The sequence below is a fragment of the Astatotilapia calliptera genome, chromosome 3, assembly GCF_964374335.1.
Source record: "Astatotilapia calliptera chromosome 3, fAstCal68.1, whole genome shotgun sequence".
NCBI classification, from domain to species: Eukaryota; Metazoa; Chordata; class Actinopteri; order Cichliformes; family Cichlidae; genus Astatotilapia; species Astatotilapia calliptera.
This window is the reverse complement of record NC_137424.1, coordinates 50548029-50569696: the sequence shown is the minus strand read 5'-3', so window position 1 is coordinate 50569696 and position 21668 is coordinate 50548029. Positions and strand designations below refer to the sequence as shown.

The window sequence follows — 21668 nt, the reverse complement described above, 5'->3', positions numbered from 1 at the left end:
TCTAGCATTCGTGTATCTTCCGGCTTTTTTCCCGCTGTCCATTAGAGCTAATGTGTGTCCTCTCAAGTGTCTGTGTGAACACAACCGTTTTCTCATTGGTGACAAATTAAAAATGCAGAGCAGGAGGTTTGCATGAATGACCTCAGTCTGTTTTGGTCCGAACTGACAGCTGTTACATATTTAGATGCACTTGTACTGCTCAAAGGTTTGAGGCTAATTTCTATAAACTGATGTCATCTGGAGCATAAGGACAACGTTTTGGGTACTGGGAGCTCTATGTTCTCTTTTTGTAGTCTAAAATGTGCTGACCCATCATGTTAAAGCAGCTAGTTGCAGTCTGAGTGATGACCAAAAGATGGAATACATTTACTGAAATGCAGTCATATTCTGGTGACGGCTTAGTGACCACTAAATGGGACTCTGAGTCTTGGCCCAAATATTTGATGGCTACATTGAAACACTGACCCCAGAGATCATCAGACTGAATTCAGTGAGTTTTGTGAGATTTGTTCATCTTTCTGGCATTTAGTTGTTTAGGAAGGGTGGGGACGGCGGGGGGGTTAGGAGTGACGGCGGTGTTTTGAGATGTGAAAGATTTGCGACATTTAGCGCAAATCTTGTGTAGTTAGTGTTTAGTGTTGTCAATAGTTTTGTTGTGTGAGTCAGAACAATGAGGCGACTGCTGAATGTTAAGGTGTTACAGCAGTGATACATCTCCTGTTGTCAGGCCTGCAGGTATCAGGCTGTTGTTCTCCTTTATCTCATAGTGGACAGAAATGGTTTTCTGGAGTGGCACAAATAATTTGTTTGGCATCAAATTTGATGCAGAACAGCTGATTGTTCTGTAAATTCAGTTAAACAGCTGCAAGAAACTTTGTTGTTTGCAAAACTCAGTTACTTTTTTGAAGAAGTAACTATATAATTAATTGCCCAACATCGGTCATTATTTACTGTATTTTGCAGACAGAGTTACAGGACTCTCTCCCAGACCACAGACTCATACTCATAATACAAATCAGAACTTTATAAAAAAAAAAAAGAGGAAGAAAAAGAAAGTTGTGTTTTCAAAGTTGGAGTTCAAGTTATTTTTACTTCCAATAGTGTTAACATACTACACAGGTCATGAAGATTTTTTTGAATTTTCATTGTAAGTGGGCTAAAGCAGTTAATTAAAAGTAGTCTAACATAAATGTAAATGCTGTAATTTGATTATTTTAATAAACCATGAAACTTGGATGGATTCGATGCTGGCGTGACCACAGTGCACACGTCTGCTGTTGCTCACAGTGGTCCAAGGGACCGCTCATGGAGTTTGTGTGTTTGCGCAGACACATGAAAAATTAGAGGAAACATTACCAGTGCGGTTTCACTAGGTGTGCAAGCCCGGCTAGCTCAGTCGGCAGAGCATGAGACTCTTAATCTCAGGGTCGTGGGTTCGAGCCCCACGTTGGGCGGAGCTATTTTAAGACAGAAGTTATCAAGAAACTCTCTGAAGTCCTGGATTCAGCTGATTTTGTTATGACCTTGTTATTCCAGACATGTGAACTGCCAAAACTTCTGCTTCATAGAGGTTCTCACACATGCTTACAGTTAGACGCAGATCATCATCTGGAAGATGTAAAGGTGTGCTTGATTTTCTATAGGACTGCACAGAGTCCTGTGAAAGCTTTCTTTTTCATCTGTAACTGAGTCAGATGCTCTTTCCTCGATGGAAAATAAATATTGGTGCAAATGCAAATCATGTCTTTATGACCTTCTGATGCCGATCTGTCCTCACGTGGACATTTTTGCTAATATGATTCTTCAGAAGGTTTTTGGTCAAGTCTCAAGTCAGTGGGCAAAGTCAGATTTCGCAGGCTGAGGTTGGCTCTTGCTGTCATGATTGACATGACAAAAATGAACTTGAGCTGGCAGAGCAAGCACAGAGAAAGGTTGAAATAAAAGCAAGTTTAATGAAGGATAATAAGAAAAAAAACCACATACGTTTTTATATAGCTCTACCTCGGGATCCACATGGTTTTAAGGTGAAATGAATTAATGAGGTGAATCACAGCTTTTATTTAGATTCACCTGATTGCTCGCTCTAAATGAGAAAAACACCAGATGGAGGCAATTGTTTATTCTCCTTGCGTGATGCATTTTAAAACTTACATTTACTCTCTTGGTCTGAAGTTTATCGCCATGCTCTGCAGACATCTCTATAAGACTAAGAGCATCTGTTAGCAAACTGAAAACAAAATACTAAAGGTTATATTTCAGCTGTCCAACGTAGTGAGTATTTTATTTATGATTGTTAGTTTAAAACAATCACTGCTGGGTCGTTTGGCTCTCGGCGAAGGCACTCGCACTTTTTCTCCTCTCCTCCTTCCCCTTATCTTCCCTGCTTAGCCTCTTACTGTATGTCCTTGTCTAGTCTCGTGTATTTTTGTATTACTTTTCCCTGGAACACCCTCTCACAATCTGTTCTCTAAACCTAAAAGAGAATTATGGATTTGATCAACTGGTCTCTGAATGCTATTGACACCCTTTTCTTAACGAGAAGTCTGGGCTCAGGAGAGCCCGAGTGCCCTGGAGGGACTTTCCCTGCCAGATACGCAGTGGATGGGTGGCAGAAGTGGAGGATCGTGTGCCTGGTGGGACTGTCAATCGAGGACGCTGAAGATATCTACCTATTCAGAACCATGATAACAGGGTTCTTGCTGATCGGAGCTGGTTTGCCCCTGGCTTATTGGAGAATTAAGAAAGCGGAACCAGCTGTTCAAACCCACCCACGGCTGCCCGCTGGGATTGAAACGATGGGACGGGGCGCGACTTCTCAGAAAGGGCTCACTGAGTGCAGCGTGGTTAAGATCTTGGAGAAGCTTACGGCTGCCGTGAATACTCAGAATAAGACCTCTGAGCTAAAGTTGGATCACATCGTGGAGCAGCTCACTGCGGTCGTGAGGTCTCAGAATCGGCTCTTTGAGCACAAGAATGACAAGACCACGGAGTGCAAGTTTGATAACATCATGGAGAAGCTCACGGCTCTCCAACGGGAGATTGAGAGACCAGTGTCGGTGTCGGAGTGTTAAAGAACAGCTTTGAAATTCTCATGAGTTATTCGCACAAACGAAAAATCACCATCATAATGCGGCTATCCCTTCGGCGCTAGCTGTGGGCTCAAGGCTGGAGCTGAACAAAACTCTAAACGACTGTGTTTAGACTGTTCTTCCCACTGCATGCAAGGCCACCTGGGTTGGCTTGTAGACTGTTTACTTAGCCTGGTAGGGCGAAGGACACTGAACTATGGACACGCACACACATACATTTACACTGACAAGCACTCACTCATCCCCCTCCCCTTCCAACGCCTTCGATGCTTGTATCCTCCTGGGGAACACGGGCGGGTCTGGGCCCGCGCTGGAGAGTCGGCGCAGTGGCAGGATGGCTGCTGTGTTGCCTGGGATTACTCCTCATCCCCTACACAACCCTGTTGCTGTCACGTGCTCTATAATGTTGTACTGTGGACATTTATGTGCTTTCTGTGCAGAGGAGGTTTTTTTGTTTCCTGTTCTCATGCTGTCCTCCAGCCCAGCATGAGTAGAGGTCTCTTTTTTTCCTCTTATACTTTCGCATTGTAGTGTACATTTCAGTGGTTTTTCTGTAATGCAACCGTTCTCTGACTTGTATCCCCATGTGATGTCTCTGTTGTATGTGTAAGGTCGGGAGGCGGGTTCATTCCACTGCAGGGCAACCTGCCACTGCATGTGGTGAATAAAATTTGAACTTGAACTTGGTGCAAAAAGTCTAATCCCAGAGTTCCAGGCTCGTCTCTTGTAGAGAACCTTGTGGATGGTTTTAGCATCTATAACAACTCAGTGTCACCTTTAATAAACTCTTAGTGAAGTTGTTCCTTTGATCTCAAGGAAATCTCCAAAAGAACAGGGCTCTGCAGATGTAGCCAGCTGTTCATTTTCTCCCATTTGTTTAGAAATTTTGTTTTCCTTTGTCATGTCCCATTTTACCCAGGTGGCCTGTGTTCAACTCCCGGTATGGGAATTGTCCTTTTTTACTGAGATCTATGTGAAACTGAACTTTGTGGAAGAACTGGCCTGGCAGAGGGATCAAGCTTGAAAATATGTACTGCAGATTAGGGGTGCCTAAGGCCCGAGGTGAAACTGGACTAATAAGTAAAGAGAGTCTATCTAAAAAGTGGAAGGAGTAATTTGAGAAGCTCATGAATGAAGTGATGAGTGAATCAGGAAAAGAATGAAAAGTGCAAGAACAGTTGTTTAAATGCCATAGGTATGGAGATATGAAGGAGAGAGTGTAACATGGTAGACTAATGTGCCTGTGTTAATTCAGCTCCATATTATTGTGTGAAGTTGCACTGGGTTGGGAGTGGTTTTGTGTGTGTGTGTGTGTGTGTGTGTGTGTGTGTGTGTGTGTGTGTGTGTGTCACATTTTTGGTGAGCCAATGGCTGGAATGGGGTTGGACTAATTAGAGGCAGGTGTACTTGATTGCACTGATACTACTTATAGCTCACACTACAAACACTGCTGTGTCATTTTGTCTCTCTGTGCAGGTATGTAATGTGATGAAATCAAATATGTTTGGGATGTATGGGTTTTGTGCTATGAATTCTATAGTGAAAGTGTCATTTTGTCTCTCTGTGCAGGCCAGAGCCTATTATATGCCACAGCCTAAAGGCAGCAGAGTTGCAGAGGCTGGAGTGACCACTGGCTATATGCTTGCAGGGTGGTGGGTCTCCAAGGACAACTTCTAACCCTGTTAAAGGCAACACGTGGAGTGCACCTGGCCGTGTGGCATAGCTGGCTCTGGCCTTGGGACTGTGTGTTTTTTATATGATTCATAAATGGGACACTGGACTGTTTTATCTTTTATCTCTTGATATTTTTTGTCAATAAATTATCTTTTAGAATTTTATTGACTCTCATCTTTTTGCCCACGACTGAGACGGTTGGTCAGACCTAGAATCTTTCTTTGGGTGTGTTACAGAGAGGGCCTGCAATTTTTATATATATTTTTTTCAGCCTTTTACTGGCTTTATTACACAGATACAGTGAAGGCTAACAAGAAAGCAGAGGGGGAGACATGGAGCAATGGGTCGGACTCAAACCCGGGCCAGCCGCTCGCAGCCATGCAGCATATGGTCACCTGCTCGTCCAACTGACCTAAACCAGCACCCAGGGGTTTCAATCTCTGATTGTAGACTAGCTAACCATACTGGATCAAACATTGGTAACGCTAGCTGAAATTATGGAAAAAAATGTCAAATATTAGTAGCTAGCTAACACTACAGCTTGCAGTGGGATGTGTTGGTTTAAAGTTGAAATAATTAAAAGGTAAGATAATCAATTTAAATCATTATCTAACAGCATGAATAACATATAGAGTTGTTAGCTAATCGTAACGACAAACTGGGACAGCTAAACATAACCAACAGCTATTAAACAGAGTCGTAGAATCAATTTGTGGATAGATTTCTAAAATAGTAAGCCCATAGTTAGGTGGAAATACTGGAAACATTTTTCTAACCATAACTGAAAGTAGTGCAGATCGAGTTTAAAAGAAGTTGAAATAAAGATATTTGATTGTGAGAGGTGGTGTTAATAAAGTTCATCATTGAGTCAACCTGAAGGACATTATAAGCAAAAAGCTGGGAGCCGTTGGTCTACACACTGTGTGCGACCAAGACCGCTGGACAGCCTCTTTACTCAACTCTATTTACATTCATAAGTTATTTGGACATTCACAAAAGTAAAATGTACTTTTAATGCGGACAAATTCATCCTTCTGGGCAGCGTGTGTGTGCAGTCGATTGCAACGATTGCATTAGGGGAGCCGCTATGACTCCAAATTGCATTTTGATGTTGGCCCGGTCGCCAGCAGTCCAAGAGAAAACGATAGATCTTGCACTTACGCCTGCCCACACTTCTGGCATTAAACAGCTAAAAGGGGACCGAGATGTGCGACCAGTCTGTAAAACAGTGCTGTTGCCTGTAGAGCTTTAAAACACGTCGCTGCTTCTCCCCTCGGTATCTCCGTTCTGAAACAGAGCCCAGGGCAGCAGACACTTTTAACACAAGCGCTCTTTGAAATCAGAAACGGCACATTAGTCAGTGTTATTATCATAGGTCAGAAAATCAGCTCTGTCTCAAAGGATGCCTCTCACCTCAGGCTTTTATCAGCAGTATCCTCTAACAGCACCGCTATAAACATCCATTACACACTGATAGATTTCTACAGATCCAGCTCTCATTTAATATATTTAATGTGTTATTCTACAGCACCTTATAGTTATTTACTTTCATTATCATAAAAGGAGCGTGTTCACGGACCGGGGGTACAAACCACCAAATGTGTTTTCAGAGATAATGTTGCATTTTCTAGCCATGATTTATGATTATTACTCTGAAAATGACCCTCTGTGTTTCCAGGTAATGACTCCGGCTCTGAGCATTTAAAGTAACCTAACGCTAAAACTGAGTGGAAAGTGGTGTTGTTTCAGGTGTAATTAATCATTACCTTAAAAACTGCAATGGGAATTTGCAATAGGAATCATTAGATACAGCTTTAGTTACTCGATGCATGGAGTGAAAAATGGTGTATACAGAACCAGAACATTAATACAACCTGCATGAGATTCCAATCAGTACATTCAGCTTTGTGCCTCCAAATGTCTCTGACACCTGCTGGGGTGTGGATGTGGGACCTCTGGGGATTTTCTGTGGTGTCTGGCATCATGGGGTTTGCAGTGAATACTCTGGGTTCTGTTGCAGGGCGGAGCTTCTGCTAACCAGGCTCATTTCATTGCATTCCAAGTATGTTTGGTCAGATTGGCATCTGGGGAGTTTGGAGTGAAAAAATGTGGCTCTTTGTTATCTTGCTTGAGCTCTTCCTCTGCAGTTTTTTCCAACGTCACTCTGTATATTATCCTGCTGGGCGATGCCATTCCTGCCTGGTGCTTTTGGAGTGTATATTAGGTTCATGTCAAACTAACATTTGCTTGAATGTCAGGTCCAGCAGTTCCCCAGCATACCACTGTTTCAATTTACATTCTAACTCATTGGTATTCATCTTTTGCTTGTGCTATGCCTGTGTAATATAACAACACTACAAAGACAAATCCTAAAAATTGCCCTTATTGTTCATATTTTGTTCCCATTCACTCTTCTAACACTCTTAAAAACATTTTAATGGTCATCCAGCTCCACATTTATATTACTGGACTGCAGCACAGTAGCTTGTTTTGGACATCCTCTGTCCAAAACAAGTTGTTTTAGCTCCTCTTCCTTCAAGCCGTCTTTGTTCTGATGGGCAGTGCCTCACAGTCAAAATATTTGGCGAAATAGGTGGTGCTTGAGTCCTGAGAAGACCACACAGAACCTAGAGTAGAGAAGGAAAACTATCTGAACCCAAGGCAGAACCACAATCATCTTTAGGGTTTGTGGAGAAAACATCCAATCAGCAGCAGGAGTGAAGATGCATTGTTGATGCCAAAGGAGAATGGCAAGACTGGCAAGAAAGGCAACTGCAAGTTTAATAACAATTTGTCACAACCAAGGTCTGCAGAAGAGCGTCTTGAGCTTTGAAGCAGATGAGCTACAGCTACAGAAGACCACACAGGATGCCACTTCTGTCAGCTAAGAACAGAGGCTACAGTTCACATGGAAAAAATATATATGCCATGCAGCCTTTCCTTTTAATAACCTAGGAAATGAGGGAGGGGCATGCACCAAAATGTTCCCACAAAATATTACAAATGAAAGATGTTCAGACTTTTCTCCTGCTACCCTCGTTCTTTCTTTCTGTAGGCGTGTCAATGCCCATTCCAGTGATTGGCCTGCACAACAAGGACAAGGTCTTCGTCAACGGCAGCTGTGTCCTCAACGAGGAGCGCTTCGTGCTGATTGGCTCCTTTGTGGCCTTTTTCATCCCGCTCGTAATCATGGTGGTGACATACTGCCTCACCATACAGGTAGGGCTTTTTTTTCGTGTTTGTGCGATTGCTCTTCTTTGCAACATGCATCTGTTGTAATGTCTTTACTTTACTGCCTTCATCTATGTCCCCTCCCCTTCAGGTGCTTCAGAGGCAGGCCACAGTCTTCCTGTATGAGGCAAAGACTTCTTCCCAGCAGCCTTTGCACACACCAGCAATGGGAAATACATTGCAGCCTCCACCCAGCACCTTCCACCTTCCTCAGATCAATACACTTGCTCCTCCAGACTCACAAGGTAAACACCTACCAGGACTTTACTGCACCTGTATGTCAGCAGGAAAATCTCCCACTAACTTAACCAATGAATTTATGGTAAATACATGAATTTATTCTTGAAAGTATTAGCAAATAACACACAACCACAGACACATAATTATTGTTAGTGATTTTGTTTTCATGTATTTTATGCTGGTATCCCAGCATGTTTTACTTTCTGAAGGATTTGAATCACTCTAAGTATTAAACCCTCCAGCAATTAAACCAAGAAGAAGCACAAAACAAATTGATGGATTTTTATTTTGCCACTCTTGAGATGTTTGAGTCATACCGCCTAAGCATGGCATATTTCAATTTGTGTTTTAATAATGAAGAAGGCCTCCACAGCAGCTCAGCACCAACAGCATGCTTCATTGCACACACCCTAGGTTTCTTATTCGACTTGGTCTTTAGCTTCAGGGCCTTCAACACTTTCATTATTGGTATGACAAGACTGTACAAATGCAGATAATCAATTTCTAATTAGCATAAGGTAAAATTATGATACTGGAGGCTCCTCTGTAAGTGATGTGTGTCTGTGCTCTTTCAACATATCCCTGTGTTAAGACACATAAGAAAGCTCTTCACTTTGAGTAGCTCCATTTTTGATATGGGAAAGTTTGAAACCCAGCCTCTGAGACTCAAGCATGTGGATCCATCACAAGTAAAGCAGCAGCTAAAAGAATCGTCTCTTCTGACTGTACAACAAGTTCTTACCCTGTTTGTCAAATCATGGCCTAGAAACTAGAATCGTGTTTGGGATATTTTTATTTTTTCAAAATTAGGTTGGCCATTGTTTCCCTATTTTGTGGTACTCTGTCCTGGACGTCACTCTATCAGAGTTGTCAGGACATTTTCTGGCTAAGGTGGGTGAGCATGACTCATCGGTGTACAGTAAAGGCAATGGGTCTATCACCCTACTTTACAAAAATCTATAGATCTGCCTGTTACTTCTGATTGTATTGATTGATCCCCTAATTGAGTCTGTTTACATTTATTATGAACAGAAGTAGCAGAAGGGTCCCACTTCAGTGACCTCAGGATCTCGTCTCTGCTTTTTATGGATGATGTGGTTCTGTTGGCTTCGTCGGGCGATGGCCTCCAGGTCACGCTGGAGCGTTTTTTAGCCGAGTGTGAAGCGGCAGGAATGAGAATAGTGAGGAGGGTACACTCTGGGTCAGGGATGAGTTGCTGCTGACGCGTTTTGCCGTGGGCTTGTTCACGAGTGACGGGGAGCGGGAGATGGACAGACGTAGTGTGGCGGCATCAGCTGACTCCACTCTGGATGCCTCACATTGCACAGTGTAGGGAACGGCAATGATTTGCCCATGAATGTTTAGGGAGTTTTGCTTTCAATTTGCTTTCGGTTTTAAGCAATTTCATTGTTGCTCATTTAATTATGGAAAGTCCAAAACATGATTGATATTCAGTTAACTGTGCAGCTGTATCCTTGTTTATCAGTTATGTGAACGTCGGCTGTTTTCACACAAATATGTGAGCTAAGCACTCAAACAGGTTGAACGACTTTGGTCTGGTCACAAGAGTGGATACAAAGAGCCCCTTCTCTCTTATGTGATGAAGCAGCTCTTGGAAATAGCTTTAGATCACAATTCTGGCATCTTCAATCCATTTCACGTCTCTAGAAGCCTGCAGGCCATCCAGGCTGAAGGCAAAAGATCAACCTATCCCGAAGGAAGGGTAGACCTAAACCTACAGGGTGTACCTGATGTAACAAGTCTGCTTATCTTTCAACATTTGATATCAGGTATTCCCTTATTAAATGCATCTGCTCTCTAAGTTTAGTTATGCATGAGAAAACCCATAACAGATGTTTTTCAGGTTTATGATACTAGAAATAATGAGCTTGGTCTACACCTCTCTACAAGGCAAGTGCTTCTATAATTACTGTATGTTCTTGAAGTGCATAATTACAGGATTCCCAGAGGGATTTCTAGATACCTAAGAGTTTGTATTGTCATCGTAAATCACGTGTAGGCCACGTTGCTCAGCGGGAATAACAGAAGGACAAAGCTTTGCAAAAAAGTTTCTCCAGCTCCGAGCACTTACAGTGGGTAAGGCGAAACAGAAAGCACACTTCGTCAGCTGTTTCCTGAGATGTTGTTGTGCTGCTGCGAAAACAGCATCTATCTGATCTGATCAGTTTGGGCGCCACTCGGACGTTTCCCATTCCAGGCCAAGCCTTGGCTTCTCCAGTTCAGATAAAATTGCATGATACTGCAGTCTCTGCTCATTTTCCATCTTATCCTCTCTCCAATCCCAGACACAGAAAATTGAAAATGAAACATTCAGCTCGTGCCTTAACTTTTCATCTCGTCTCTACCCTACAAAATATCAGCTGCAGTGTTAATAGAAAACTTGACATTCTTTCATTGGCTGGCTGTACAGGCAGCAGTTTTCTGGTTGACACATAATGATAACATGTGCAAGTCCAGCCATTCAGCTTTCCACTAAAACATTTTAAAGGCAAAAGTTTGAAATTTAAATGGTTGTTTTTTTGCCCCTTGCTCAGAGTTGAAGGTCCCGCCTCCTCAAAGCAGACGAAACACCTTGAGCTGCCTGAAGGGCACAGAGCCCAGCATTCTGCTCAGCGCCTCCACCTCAGATAGCATCAGCATCATTCCCAGCTCTGAGGTGGCGTCCCAGCTCAGCTCGCCGGCAGCTGGACCGGGCCGGAGTGATGCGTCAAGTCACGGTCGCCGGGGGATGATGCAGGCCATAAAAAATGAGAGACGGGCCTCGAAGGTGAGAATAAAAAGGAGTAATCAGGGGGTAAATGATAAATGTGCAATAAGTACACCCTCTTAAAGTTTTAATGGTTTACAAATCAGGACATTAAAAAGTATATATTTGGTCTTAAACACAACCTGAGATGAACAACAACTGAAGTCTGCGAGTCTGAGATCAACCTCTACAAAAGCAGATGTTTTGTGTCATGCAACAGGACAATGACCCCAAGAATAGCAAAATCCACACCCCAACAATTTCAATTTCGGAATGCTTTGGTGGAAAAACCTCTAAAGCTTTCAAACAAAAGGCTTTTTAACTTGGTCTTACTTTGGTTGTGCTGTGTTAAAATAAAATAAACTTACCATTAAGTTAAAAAGGTGATTCCTAAGTAATAATCCTCAGGCATGCACCATCAGCGGTGTAGTCAAAAACGTTCAAATAGTGCTCAGTACTACTTAGACTAGAAGTAAATACTTAAAAGTGTGCCACTGTTTGACCACTAGGGGTCAGTGTACACAGCAAATTGTATGTGTTTGCCAAAAGGTTGCCTTATACAGTTGTTATAGCATACTGTAGCCTTTTCTGAATAATAATAATAATAATAATGGATTGGATTTATATAGCGCTTTTCAAGGCACCCAAAGCGCTTTACAATACCACTATTCATTCACTCTCACATTCACACACTGGTGGAGGCAGCTACAGTTGTAGCCACAGCTGCCCTGGGCCAGACTGACAGAAGCCAGGCTGCCATATCGCGCCATCGGCCCCTCTGGCCAACACCAGTAGGCGGTAGGGTAAAGTGTCTTGCCCAAGGACACAACGACCAGGACAGAGAGCCCGGGGATCGAACCGGCGACCTTCCGGTTACAAGGTTACAAAGTCTGAAAACTATTTAATGTCTCGTTTAATGCATCATCATCACTTCTCTTCTGAATGGCGTGTTTCTGTGCCAGACACTTTGAGTAAAAAGACTTGGAGTCGCTGAATGTGTGACTCGGGCTTGGCATTGTCCTCTGAAAATTCAGGTTAACTCTGGATGAAAACCAAAGCCCTCTTATATCTGTAAAATAAGTTTAAATCCTACTAGAAGTGGTGCAATCGCTGGGATATTGAAAGAAAAAGAACGTTTCGGTTGGAAGGAATTCAAACTGGCAAACTTTCTATTCACTATCTTCTTCTTATTCTTTCTTTCCTCCTCTTCCTTTTCCCCCTCTCTCTTCTTCTAGGTTCTAGGAATCGTCTTTTTCCTCTTCCTCATCATGTGGTGTCCCTTCTTTATCACCAACGTCACCTTCGTCTTGTGCAGCAACTCCTGCAACGAGTCACTGCTCCACGACCTCCTCAACGTCTTCGTCTGGGTGGGTTACATCTCCTCTGGAGTCAACCCTCTGGTCTACACCCTCTTCAATAAGACCTACAGGAGAGCGTTCTCCAGCTACATCAGGTGCCAGTACAAAGTCGGGGCCAACGCAGCCAGCCAGGGTTGCAAAACCCTCCTCGTCCCACCGCCATGCCCTTCACACGCCGTGACTCCTCTTCTTATGGGCGATCACGGGAAGGCAGGTGTGGACCGCAACAGTAACTGTCGCAATGGCGGTAGGGGGGATAACGGGAGGCTCGCAGTGGACCCGGAGGACACGACGGACGATGGGACGCAATTCGGAATAACCTCGCAGAGCATTTCGGAGTGCCAGAACATTTGCATGCTTTCAGAAACAGAGCCGGAAACGGAGCTGGAGCCGGAGCTGGAGCCGGAGCTGTCACTCATCAGCTACAGCCCTGCCCCGAGAGAACACACAAGCAGCGTGTGACTGTGTGCATCCGGTCAGTTTTAGTCTTCTGCAACCTGCAGATGCTGTTCCAAGCAGGGCTGGTGCTTGGACACGACAGCTTTTCTACTGGTTTCAACTGTAGTGAGGACTCTTACTGGGAAAAGGACTAGTCTCTGCTGACAAGCCTTTTTCTCCGTACTATGTTCATCAATGTGGAAAGAAACCGGAAGAGTTAATATTTCGGGTTGGAAAGGTAGAATGAAAACCAATATTTCCAGTGTGCTCGTTTTGTAAATGTTGGCTTTCATAACATTAATAGAAAACAAAGGCATCCACCAGGCCTTTACCTATACATCTAAGCACTCATCAGTGGCAAGATGTGGGGGCTCCTCATGGCATTGACAATACCAGCTGAGATCCACTGAAAGGGATGAAGTGAAGAGGTCGGTGGAGAGCCAGCTCTCGTCAACCTAGCATTAAGTCAAGTGGCCCTTCACGGAGTCCCACAGACGCAGGTTACAGAGTCAAGCACCAACCGGGAGGCCACTGGGGTCAAACTACGCCTTCAAGCCTTCACACAGAGTCAAAATGCAGTCCGAGCTCGGGTCCACGTGGATTCCCTCCACACCAAGCAAACTAAACCAAATATATTTTTGTGCCGGTCGAGCTTGACAACAACAGCAGTCCTGAGAGCCATCTGAATGAACCTCTCCAGCATGTTTAATGAAACTATTCAGCCGACAGGAGGGGGATGTTTCTCTGAAGGAAACTGCAGTTGAAGCGTGTCTGAGGGGACCAACATAAAGGAATGTACTACCGCTGGTCTCTGGTGGACTCACAGTGCCATCTAGTGGTCACATGACTCAGAGAGGTCGCCTCTTACCCTCCCCCTTTCTCCTTTATTGGACTGAACAAGGGGGATACAAGAGCTAAGAAACAAGGTGCAGGCCTTTGGCTTAACACAGCTGACAGGCTCTGGCTTCTGTTGACCAACAGAAACACTTTGCAAAATGCTAAATTCACTACTTCCACAGGTTTTTAACTCAAAGCAACCAATGAAATCTTAAATAAAAGTAAAACAGTCTAAAAGGAATGCATTATATGTAATTTTTTTATGTTAAGTTGAACTCTTTTCATGTTTACACTCATTACTCATTCCCACTCTTTTCTTTATACAAGCCAAACGGGGAAATGTATATCTTTTGCATTCACCCATTAAAACAAGACTACAGTGTAACGTAGCCTCATGCAAATAAATGAAAAGTTTGAGTCAAAGCAGGTTTGATTTTTGATTGATTTGCCACAACTTATATGTGACTTTAATCTTGACTATATCCCAAACCAATGAGCATGCATATCATATTATCAGGTTACGCATCAGGATTTTCATATCATCTACAAGCACAAATCTTCGCAATTTGATATTCTGGGCATCTGTGAAGGACACATCCTTGAATTGAAAAGAACCTCTGTGTCATCTACTTTAAAAAAGAAAAGAATGAGGGATTTGTATTCAAGGACAGTTATTAATTTAGTCCCGTTTCAGTCATTCTGCAGGCTAAAACCTGCTTGAAGGGTAGAGTGAAAGCCAAAAAAAGGAAGATATTAAAGAACACTAGTGGCTTTGTTTGCATATAAATCAACAAATTTTAGTAATAATCGAAGAATTACACTGAAACTAAAGCTCCAATGATGGTTTGCTTGGCAGCGTTTCAACCCTGCACTGAGTCAGACTCTCTGATCTTCTACAGCTTCACAGTAACTCACAGTTAAGACCAAGTAGCTTTAGATTTCATCCGTGAGACGGACAGAAAGTCGATACCCTAAGAGACAAAGTCCCCAACACTCAGAGCCCTGTCACTCTGACTCCACCTCTCTCACTCCCACTTTCCCTCCTCCCACATTTTTATTGACATCTGACAAGACGGCATGCTTCATCCACTCTGGATGAAATACCTGCAGTTTGATTTTCTCATGAACAAATTCACAAATTTATCCGAGATAACAGAGGACATCATGAGGTAGTTCTAATCGGCCCGATTCTAATTCCTGCTAGAAATACCTCAGCTTTTAGTTTTTACTGTCAAGGCATTCACATTCAACGAACGATCCATTTACAAAATCGATGAAGAACAGCCTGAGATGGCCTGAAAAAGGAACTAGATCTTCAAAAATATGTCTTAGTTCTGGTCGACCGTCACTGCAAAGAAATCCCAGGGTCATAAATCAAACAAAAGACACAGCTCACTGGTTTTACACAAACTTGGTTTGGTGTGACAGACCATTAATAACATCTTTGTCAGGAAGAAATAATCAGCAGTTTGTCCAGTCGCTCTCATGGCAGTTTGTAAAACTTTGTGTTAAAGACAAAAATTCCTTCTCTGCACCCTGAACGTTGTTCAAAAACACTCGGCCAACCAGGATGGGATCCATTTGCTGGGACGATTCTGGACAACACCCCTAATGTAGACTATATAATCTTAAGTCAAAGACGCAGTCAAAGATGCAGATAGGTAATACAGCACTCTGCTAGCTTTACAAACCTGCTTGTTTTTATTGATCCAATGTGTCCTGTGGAAGTAAAATACCCAAAATGCTGGATGGAAAACTTGTTTTAAAACAGCAAAGACTAAGTATCTGCAACACTCCGCCTTACAAAAGATATAATACTGTGTGGAGTTTGAAGGTCAAGTTCATGCTTTTCATCAAGAACTTCGCCTCTTAGAAGATAAGATATGAATGTATAAAGAAGATTTAACCTTAAATTAAAAGTTGGGCTAAATTTACTGGAGTTTTTCAAAGCACTTCTCCATAAAAGAAAACAATACTAGAAAGATGGCTATTTAGTAGAAAAAAGACCCTTAAAATGAAAGATGAATACTTTGCATTATTGGAAAATCTCTTTCCATCCACTGTTTCCACTTTATTGACCAGTCTTTGTTCAATCTGCCTCGTTTTTCTAAACGAATACTTTCTAAAACATAATATCTCTGACTGGCTCACACTTAATGACTACTTTTGTATAGTAGATGGCAGTTTCTCTAGAAATCAATATTTGATGTTCTTAATAATCGCCTCAAGCATATAAAAACACTAAGAACTTACAAACACTTGAATGTTTATTACCCATAATCTCCCCTATGCCCTTCAAAATCAAAGAGTAAAAGGTCAAAGCCTTCAATGTGATCAATCGAACCTAGAGCCTGAGGTCTGCAGCCACCTCTGCATGCAATTAGAATGAACCATAATAGTTCCCTTTGTTCTAATTCTATGCGCCTCTGTATAATTTATCCACTATTTGTATGCTACAGACTTACCCAGTGGGCATTGGCACCACGTTTGTCTCCACAAGGCAAGAGCTACATGAGCTAATGTTGGCAAGCCAACAATGAGGTTTGACCCACGAATATCATGCATGTTTAAAGTGTTGTTCAAAAGGTCCTCTCTGCCTCACTTAGGTTTTTGCTTTCTTGTGAAGTACAGGAAAGAAATAAAGAACAAACACAGGGCAATCAACAAAAAGCACCATCCAAACAGCATTCGGGCATTTTATCCTCATTGACTTCCCAATTATCACAATAATATGTAAACAAGGGGAAAAACAAGAAAAAAAATAAAAGGAGAAGAGAGGACTCTCTGAACGTGGTTGAAAGGATTGTGTTCCGGCATGGAAAGAGCCGCTGCCAGGCCAGCCAACTCACTATGTCACAATGTAATAGCTCTATGTTTCTCGTGTACCTGTGTGTGTACCGAGCTTGGCTCAAATTGCAATCTGAGATTGATTCAGAAGCTTTTCTGGGTTTTATTGATTGTGTCCAGCACAGTGGACTGAACCGCGAACGTCCCTGCAGGTGCCAGTCCTGTCCGGACAGCTGAAAGCAATCACTTTGAAAAGATTTCAGTGAAATTCGATCCAGGCCTGGTGTGTACAGACATAGCTGGAGCCGTTTTCTGACAGACTTTCTTTTCAGTACAAAGAAAGAGAGAAAGATTCTTCCCTCTCCGAGAGCTTTTTGGGTTTATGTTAAAGATTAAAGGAAAAATCCCAGAAATGCTACAGCAGTATATAGAAACTCATAAAGGGATGACAATGCGCTGTATCTTGTGTTAGCTGACACATTTTCTTACCTGGTATGAATCATTTTACATTTTCAAGGAATTATGTGTCTATACAGAGACTCAAGGAATGTTCTGACATTATGAGAAATGTGTTTTTTTGCTTTAATTAGATGATCATTAGCAAAGCCAGGACACTGTTAGCCTAGGCTAGCATAAACACTGGGAGCAGAGTGAACCTGCTAGCCTTAATAGCAACACATCTGAATAATACATAATCTGTCATTTATTATTTATTTAAAAAACCCCACAAGTAGAAGTATTATAAGAACTTCTTTTGTGGCCACAAATTGTGAATTATAGTTTTGGAATTTCAATAGCACCTTGGTTAAGCTAACTAGCTAGCAAATATTAGTTACTCCATGCTAGCACTTGAAGACAGGTCTGACATGCTAGTGCTAATGGGGGTTCATTTCGTAATTTTTATGATTTTTTTATGATGATTACATCAGAATCTCCTCCTTTTGGTAAAAAATGATGCACTATGCCAGGCTTCATTTTGCTGTAAGTGCATATTTTATAACGCATTATGATTAAATAGTATATTTGAATAACACCTGGCACATAAGCCGGGATTATACTTTGTATGTCTGCAAGTAATTTCATCATCAAACAGTGAGTGCAAGGGTCCATGTGGATGTCCCTGTGCTTGCATGCTTTTTGTAACAGCTCTGAGTTATCCGAGGAGAAATTGCATGCCAACTATGTAAGCGCCTCAGGTGGCAGACTTCAATCAGGAAAGACTACTCAGTCATCAGGTGTCCACAGTGGAGTATACTCAAGAGCTTAACCTTTTAACATCCTCCTGGTCTCCCCCCAGGGTGGGATTATGGTTGCAATATACACACAATTAATAAATTCATTTTGGCATTGCAGGTATTAGTGTTTGCATTTCTTCCAAATAGGCAGAAATTCTATAGAAAAACTTTGACTTTAACATATCCCTAACCCTACTCTCTAGCATCACCAGATTTAGTGCCTGTTAAAAGGTTAGAAAATAACCTTTTTTTATTTTCCAGCAACTTATACAGGACAGAAGATCTATTCTGTTTGGCAATGTACCCTGTTCATCATGAAGGAGAAGAAAAAGCACCAAAGCCAACCTTAGCAAGCCTTGATTATTTAATATGATCCTGATTCTGTCCGGACTCACTTTGGCCCAGAAAATATCATCCTGACAGTTTTCTGGTGTGATGTAAGCATGTAGCAAAAATATCCTCTGCGCTTTTACATCAGTTCTCAATATTTCAGTCCAAACATAACGCTGGACAAGACTTTTGAAATGCCAACTCATATGAGCACATCCTATTGTGTATATAAAATCATAAAAAACAGCAACAAAGTCAAATGCACATATTTCCCAGAATGTCATAATCTTTACTTTTCTATCTCACGGAAATAGCAATAAATTGCTGCAATTAAACACAAAATAATTCCTGCCATTTCCGGATCATTTGGAAGGATGTCAAAGGGTGTAAGAGAACCCCAGGAGCTCGCAACATGTTACAGTTTTCAGATAAAAATGCATTTGCAAAAATGCTAATCAGACTTTTCAGCAGAGCTTTTTGAAAGGTACTCTGGTTGATCTTCCCAAACATGCAACTCTGTCACTAAATGGCTCAGAAAGTAGCCAAGATGTTCAAGAGTCTGACAAACCCAGCAACTCTAAATCCAATTTCATTGCAGACGACATTCGTTCTCGAGCCCCGAATTTAACCACCCTCTTTGATGCTGGTTTGCATCGACACAGAAATCTGGTTTGTCTCGTTCTTGTATTATCCGGCGCTCGTGGGTTTGAACTTTTTATGCGTTGAACTTTTTTGTGTTATGTAGTGGATGTTTGTTTTGTTTTTTTGTTTTTTTTTTTTTGTTTTTTATACCATTTTAATTGTGAATGTTTGTCTATGACACATTTTTATGAGTTTTTACAATTTATGTCACCATCCACATGATGTTTTTTTTCTGTGTGATGCTGCTATTTATTTATTAAAATATTATTCCAATGTGAGGACAATTGTGTTATTTGTACATTTAGCCACATTTGAATCCATCTTAATGGAAAGCAGCCTGTTTTTGGTGCTTTACTGATGGGCTATAACTAGTTGAAAGTTTTCTTTCGAACTTCTGATTGTTTGATTGTTGGAGTTTCTCTCTCTATTATTGTAGGCTCTTTATCTAACAATATAAAGCGCCTTAAGGCAGCTGTTCTTGGGACTTGGTGCTATTTAAATAAAACTGAATTGACAAGACAAACACACTGTGGAACAATAGTGACAAGAAAAGCTTAAAAAACAAACAATAACACTACTTTGAAAGTGGTGGCTGAGATGAATTTCGATTTCTTTCTTTTTCTGTCATCAAACCACAATCATCCCTCCTCTCTAATGATTAACACCTAGCAGTGTAATGTGGGGAATTTGATAATAACAGTACAGGGCCCAACCCCCTGTTCTGACACCTCACTCTGCTCTACTATTATGCTCATTCTACTGCAAACCTCTGCCAATCAGTGGAGGCTTTTATCCAAAGTGCTTCATGAACAGAGCTGAACCTGGAGATAATTAAACTCTTGGCTGTGTTTTAGTTTCATGCTCCATGCAGCGACCCATGTAGTAAAACCCAACATGAGTATTATACTCGTGCTGGCCTGAGTATAGCATTACCGCTTGATCTTGTGCATCTACGGTAAAATATGATTGTGGGCAAGTTTCCTGGTCCGTGCAGGGTTGGTATTAATACTGCTAATCAAATACTCAGTAATTACCTGAACTTCAATTGAGATTTCTTACAAAACACACTTCATTCAATTTTAAAGAGGCTTAAAGCTGTTTGGTGATGGATGACAGTGCTGTGAGCGCTACTTCATGCCTCTCGTGCTCGACTCTATAGTGAAAATATGACCATATTAATCAGCAGTCAACTGAAAAGGTTCCCATTCTTTTGATAGTCGGTGCATAAACGTCCAGTGTTACTTACACAAGGGTCCACACTGTTACCACGCCAGCATACAGTACACTCATGAATATCATGCTAATTTTGAGCTGTTCTGTTAACTGTTCTTTTTTCCGGTTGGGATGACTGTACAGCATCTTTAATGATTTTTTTTTAATGAGAATTAGGTGCACAAGTTTGAATTTATTTTGGGTTTTCTCTAATCAACACAGGCTCAAATATATACATACACCCTCACTAATATTTGGTTAAATGTCCCTTACGTTGCACCCTGACTGGGTTGTTTTTGGTATCCATCAACAAGTCTCGGAAAATAATTCTGACTGGATATGTGACCACTCTGTTTGGTAAAATTGGTAGAGTTCATTTAAATAGACCTATTTATTTAGGTCTGAGCAGTTTTATAGTTTTCATAAATTTTCATTGGGCTTTGGAAAGACCTTTCCAGAAGCTTAATGTTAGCCTGCTTTATCTATTCCAAAGCTAATTATGATGTGTGTTTGGGAAGATTTTCCTCATGGAACACCTAACTGTGTCCAAGTTCCAATCATCCAGCTGTTGATTGGAGGTGAAACTGAACAATTTGGACAGAGTCCTTCTTCATTATTCCATCCACTTTGCACAATGTACCAGCATCACTGGCAGCAAAACAGCCCAGATTGTGATGCTACCATCACCATGCTTGACATTTGTTACAGTGTTCTCAGGTTTGAGAGCCTCACCTTTACTCCTCCACACATCCCTCTTATCATTGTGGCCAAATACATTATTTTATGTCTTGTCTGACTGTAGCGGGCCACTAAGGCAACTGCATAGAATGCAACCTGTCTCCAAACTATTGCAGTCCTGACTGCAATCAGTCTCAGATAGTTTGTTAAAGGTTTTCTAATAGCTGCTGTGTAATTTTTAAATGCAGACAGATTGCCTTCACGTTGTAATTTCTGAATTTCTGTTTCTAATCTATGAGTTAGTGGTGTGTTGATACAGCAAATGTTGATATCGATCCAGTTCCAAATGAATACAGAGTAAGTATTGGCAAAACCAATACCAATATTTTTAACCCATAATAGCTTATATAGGGCTGAGCAGGGTGTCGTGGTTAGCTCGTTAGCGTGGTTAGCTCGTTAACGTGTTAGCACCGTCCGGCCCCACCACAGGGCGATACACTGACAGCACTACTTAAAGCAATTCAGTTCAATTTTCAATTCAGTTTTATTTATATAGCATGTAATCACAACAACAGTTGCTTCAAGGGGTTTATATTATATTATTTATATTGTAAGGTAAAGACGGTACAATAATACAAAGATAGCAGAGAAAACACCAACAATCTATGAGCAACAGTGGGAAGGAAAAACTCCCTTTCAACAGGAAGAAACCGCTGGCAGAGCCAGGCTCAGGGAGGGGCGGGGCCATCTGCTGTGACCAGTTGGGGGTGAGAGAAGGAAAACAGGATAAAGACATGCTGTGGAAGCGAGCAAAATATTAATCATGTGGGCTCATTTCAGTGGGCGACACACTGAACTTAGAGGATAGAAACAAAGTATTGATCCTTTCACCCTATTGATCCAATACTTTGATCGCTCTTTGGTAATGATACCATCGATACATGGATCAATCATCGCACCTCTGATGGACGAATCTGGCTGGACTCTGAATGTGAGTAGTAAATATGAATTTCTCTTTAGGTGTACCACAACGGGCTTGCAGTTATTCCCAGTTATTTAACATATTATCAAAAACAAATTGCATGTAAGGGTCAACCTGACCTCATTCAGCTGCAAGTTGAGAGCAGACTGACTTTTGCTTTGAAGATGG

The 21668-nt window shown here is 41.7% G+C and overlaps 1 protein-coding gene and 1 non-coding gene across 3 annotated transcripts in view; both read left to right on the top strand.

Annotated features, from left to right (window-relative positions):
• The window catches only part of htr2cl1 (5-hydroxytryptamine (serotonin) receptor 2C, G protein-coupled-like 1), a 227541-nt gene extending 208635 nt beyond the window's left edge, over positions 1 to 18906 (top strand). For both annotated transcript variants that reach the window (XM_026162610.2, XM_026162609.2), the window contains exons 7-10: positions 7819 to 7982; positions 8086 to 8239; positions 10790 to 11022; positions 12237 to 18906. In XM_026162610.2, coding sequence (XP_026018395.1) covers positions 7819 to 7982; positions 8086 to 8239; positions 10790 to 11022; positions 12237 to 12821 — 1136 coding nt within the window. In that variant the 3' untranslated portion in view covers positions 12822 to 18906. The remainder of the gene's footprint in view (positions 1 to 7818; positions 7983 to 8085; positions 8240 to 10789; positions 11023 to 12236) is intronic.
• Positions 1382 to 1454, top strand: trnak-cuu (transfer RNA lysine (anticodon CUU)). The gene has a single exon. It is a non-coding gene; the product is annotated as a tRNA-Lys (tRNA).
• Positions 18907 to 21668: the final 2762 nt, after the last annotated feature.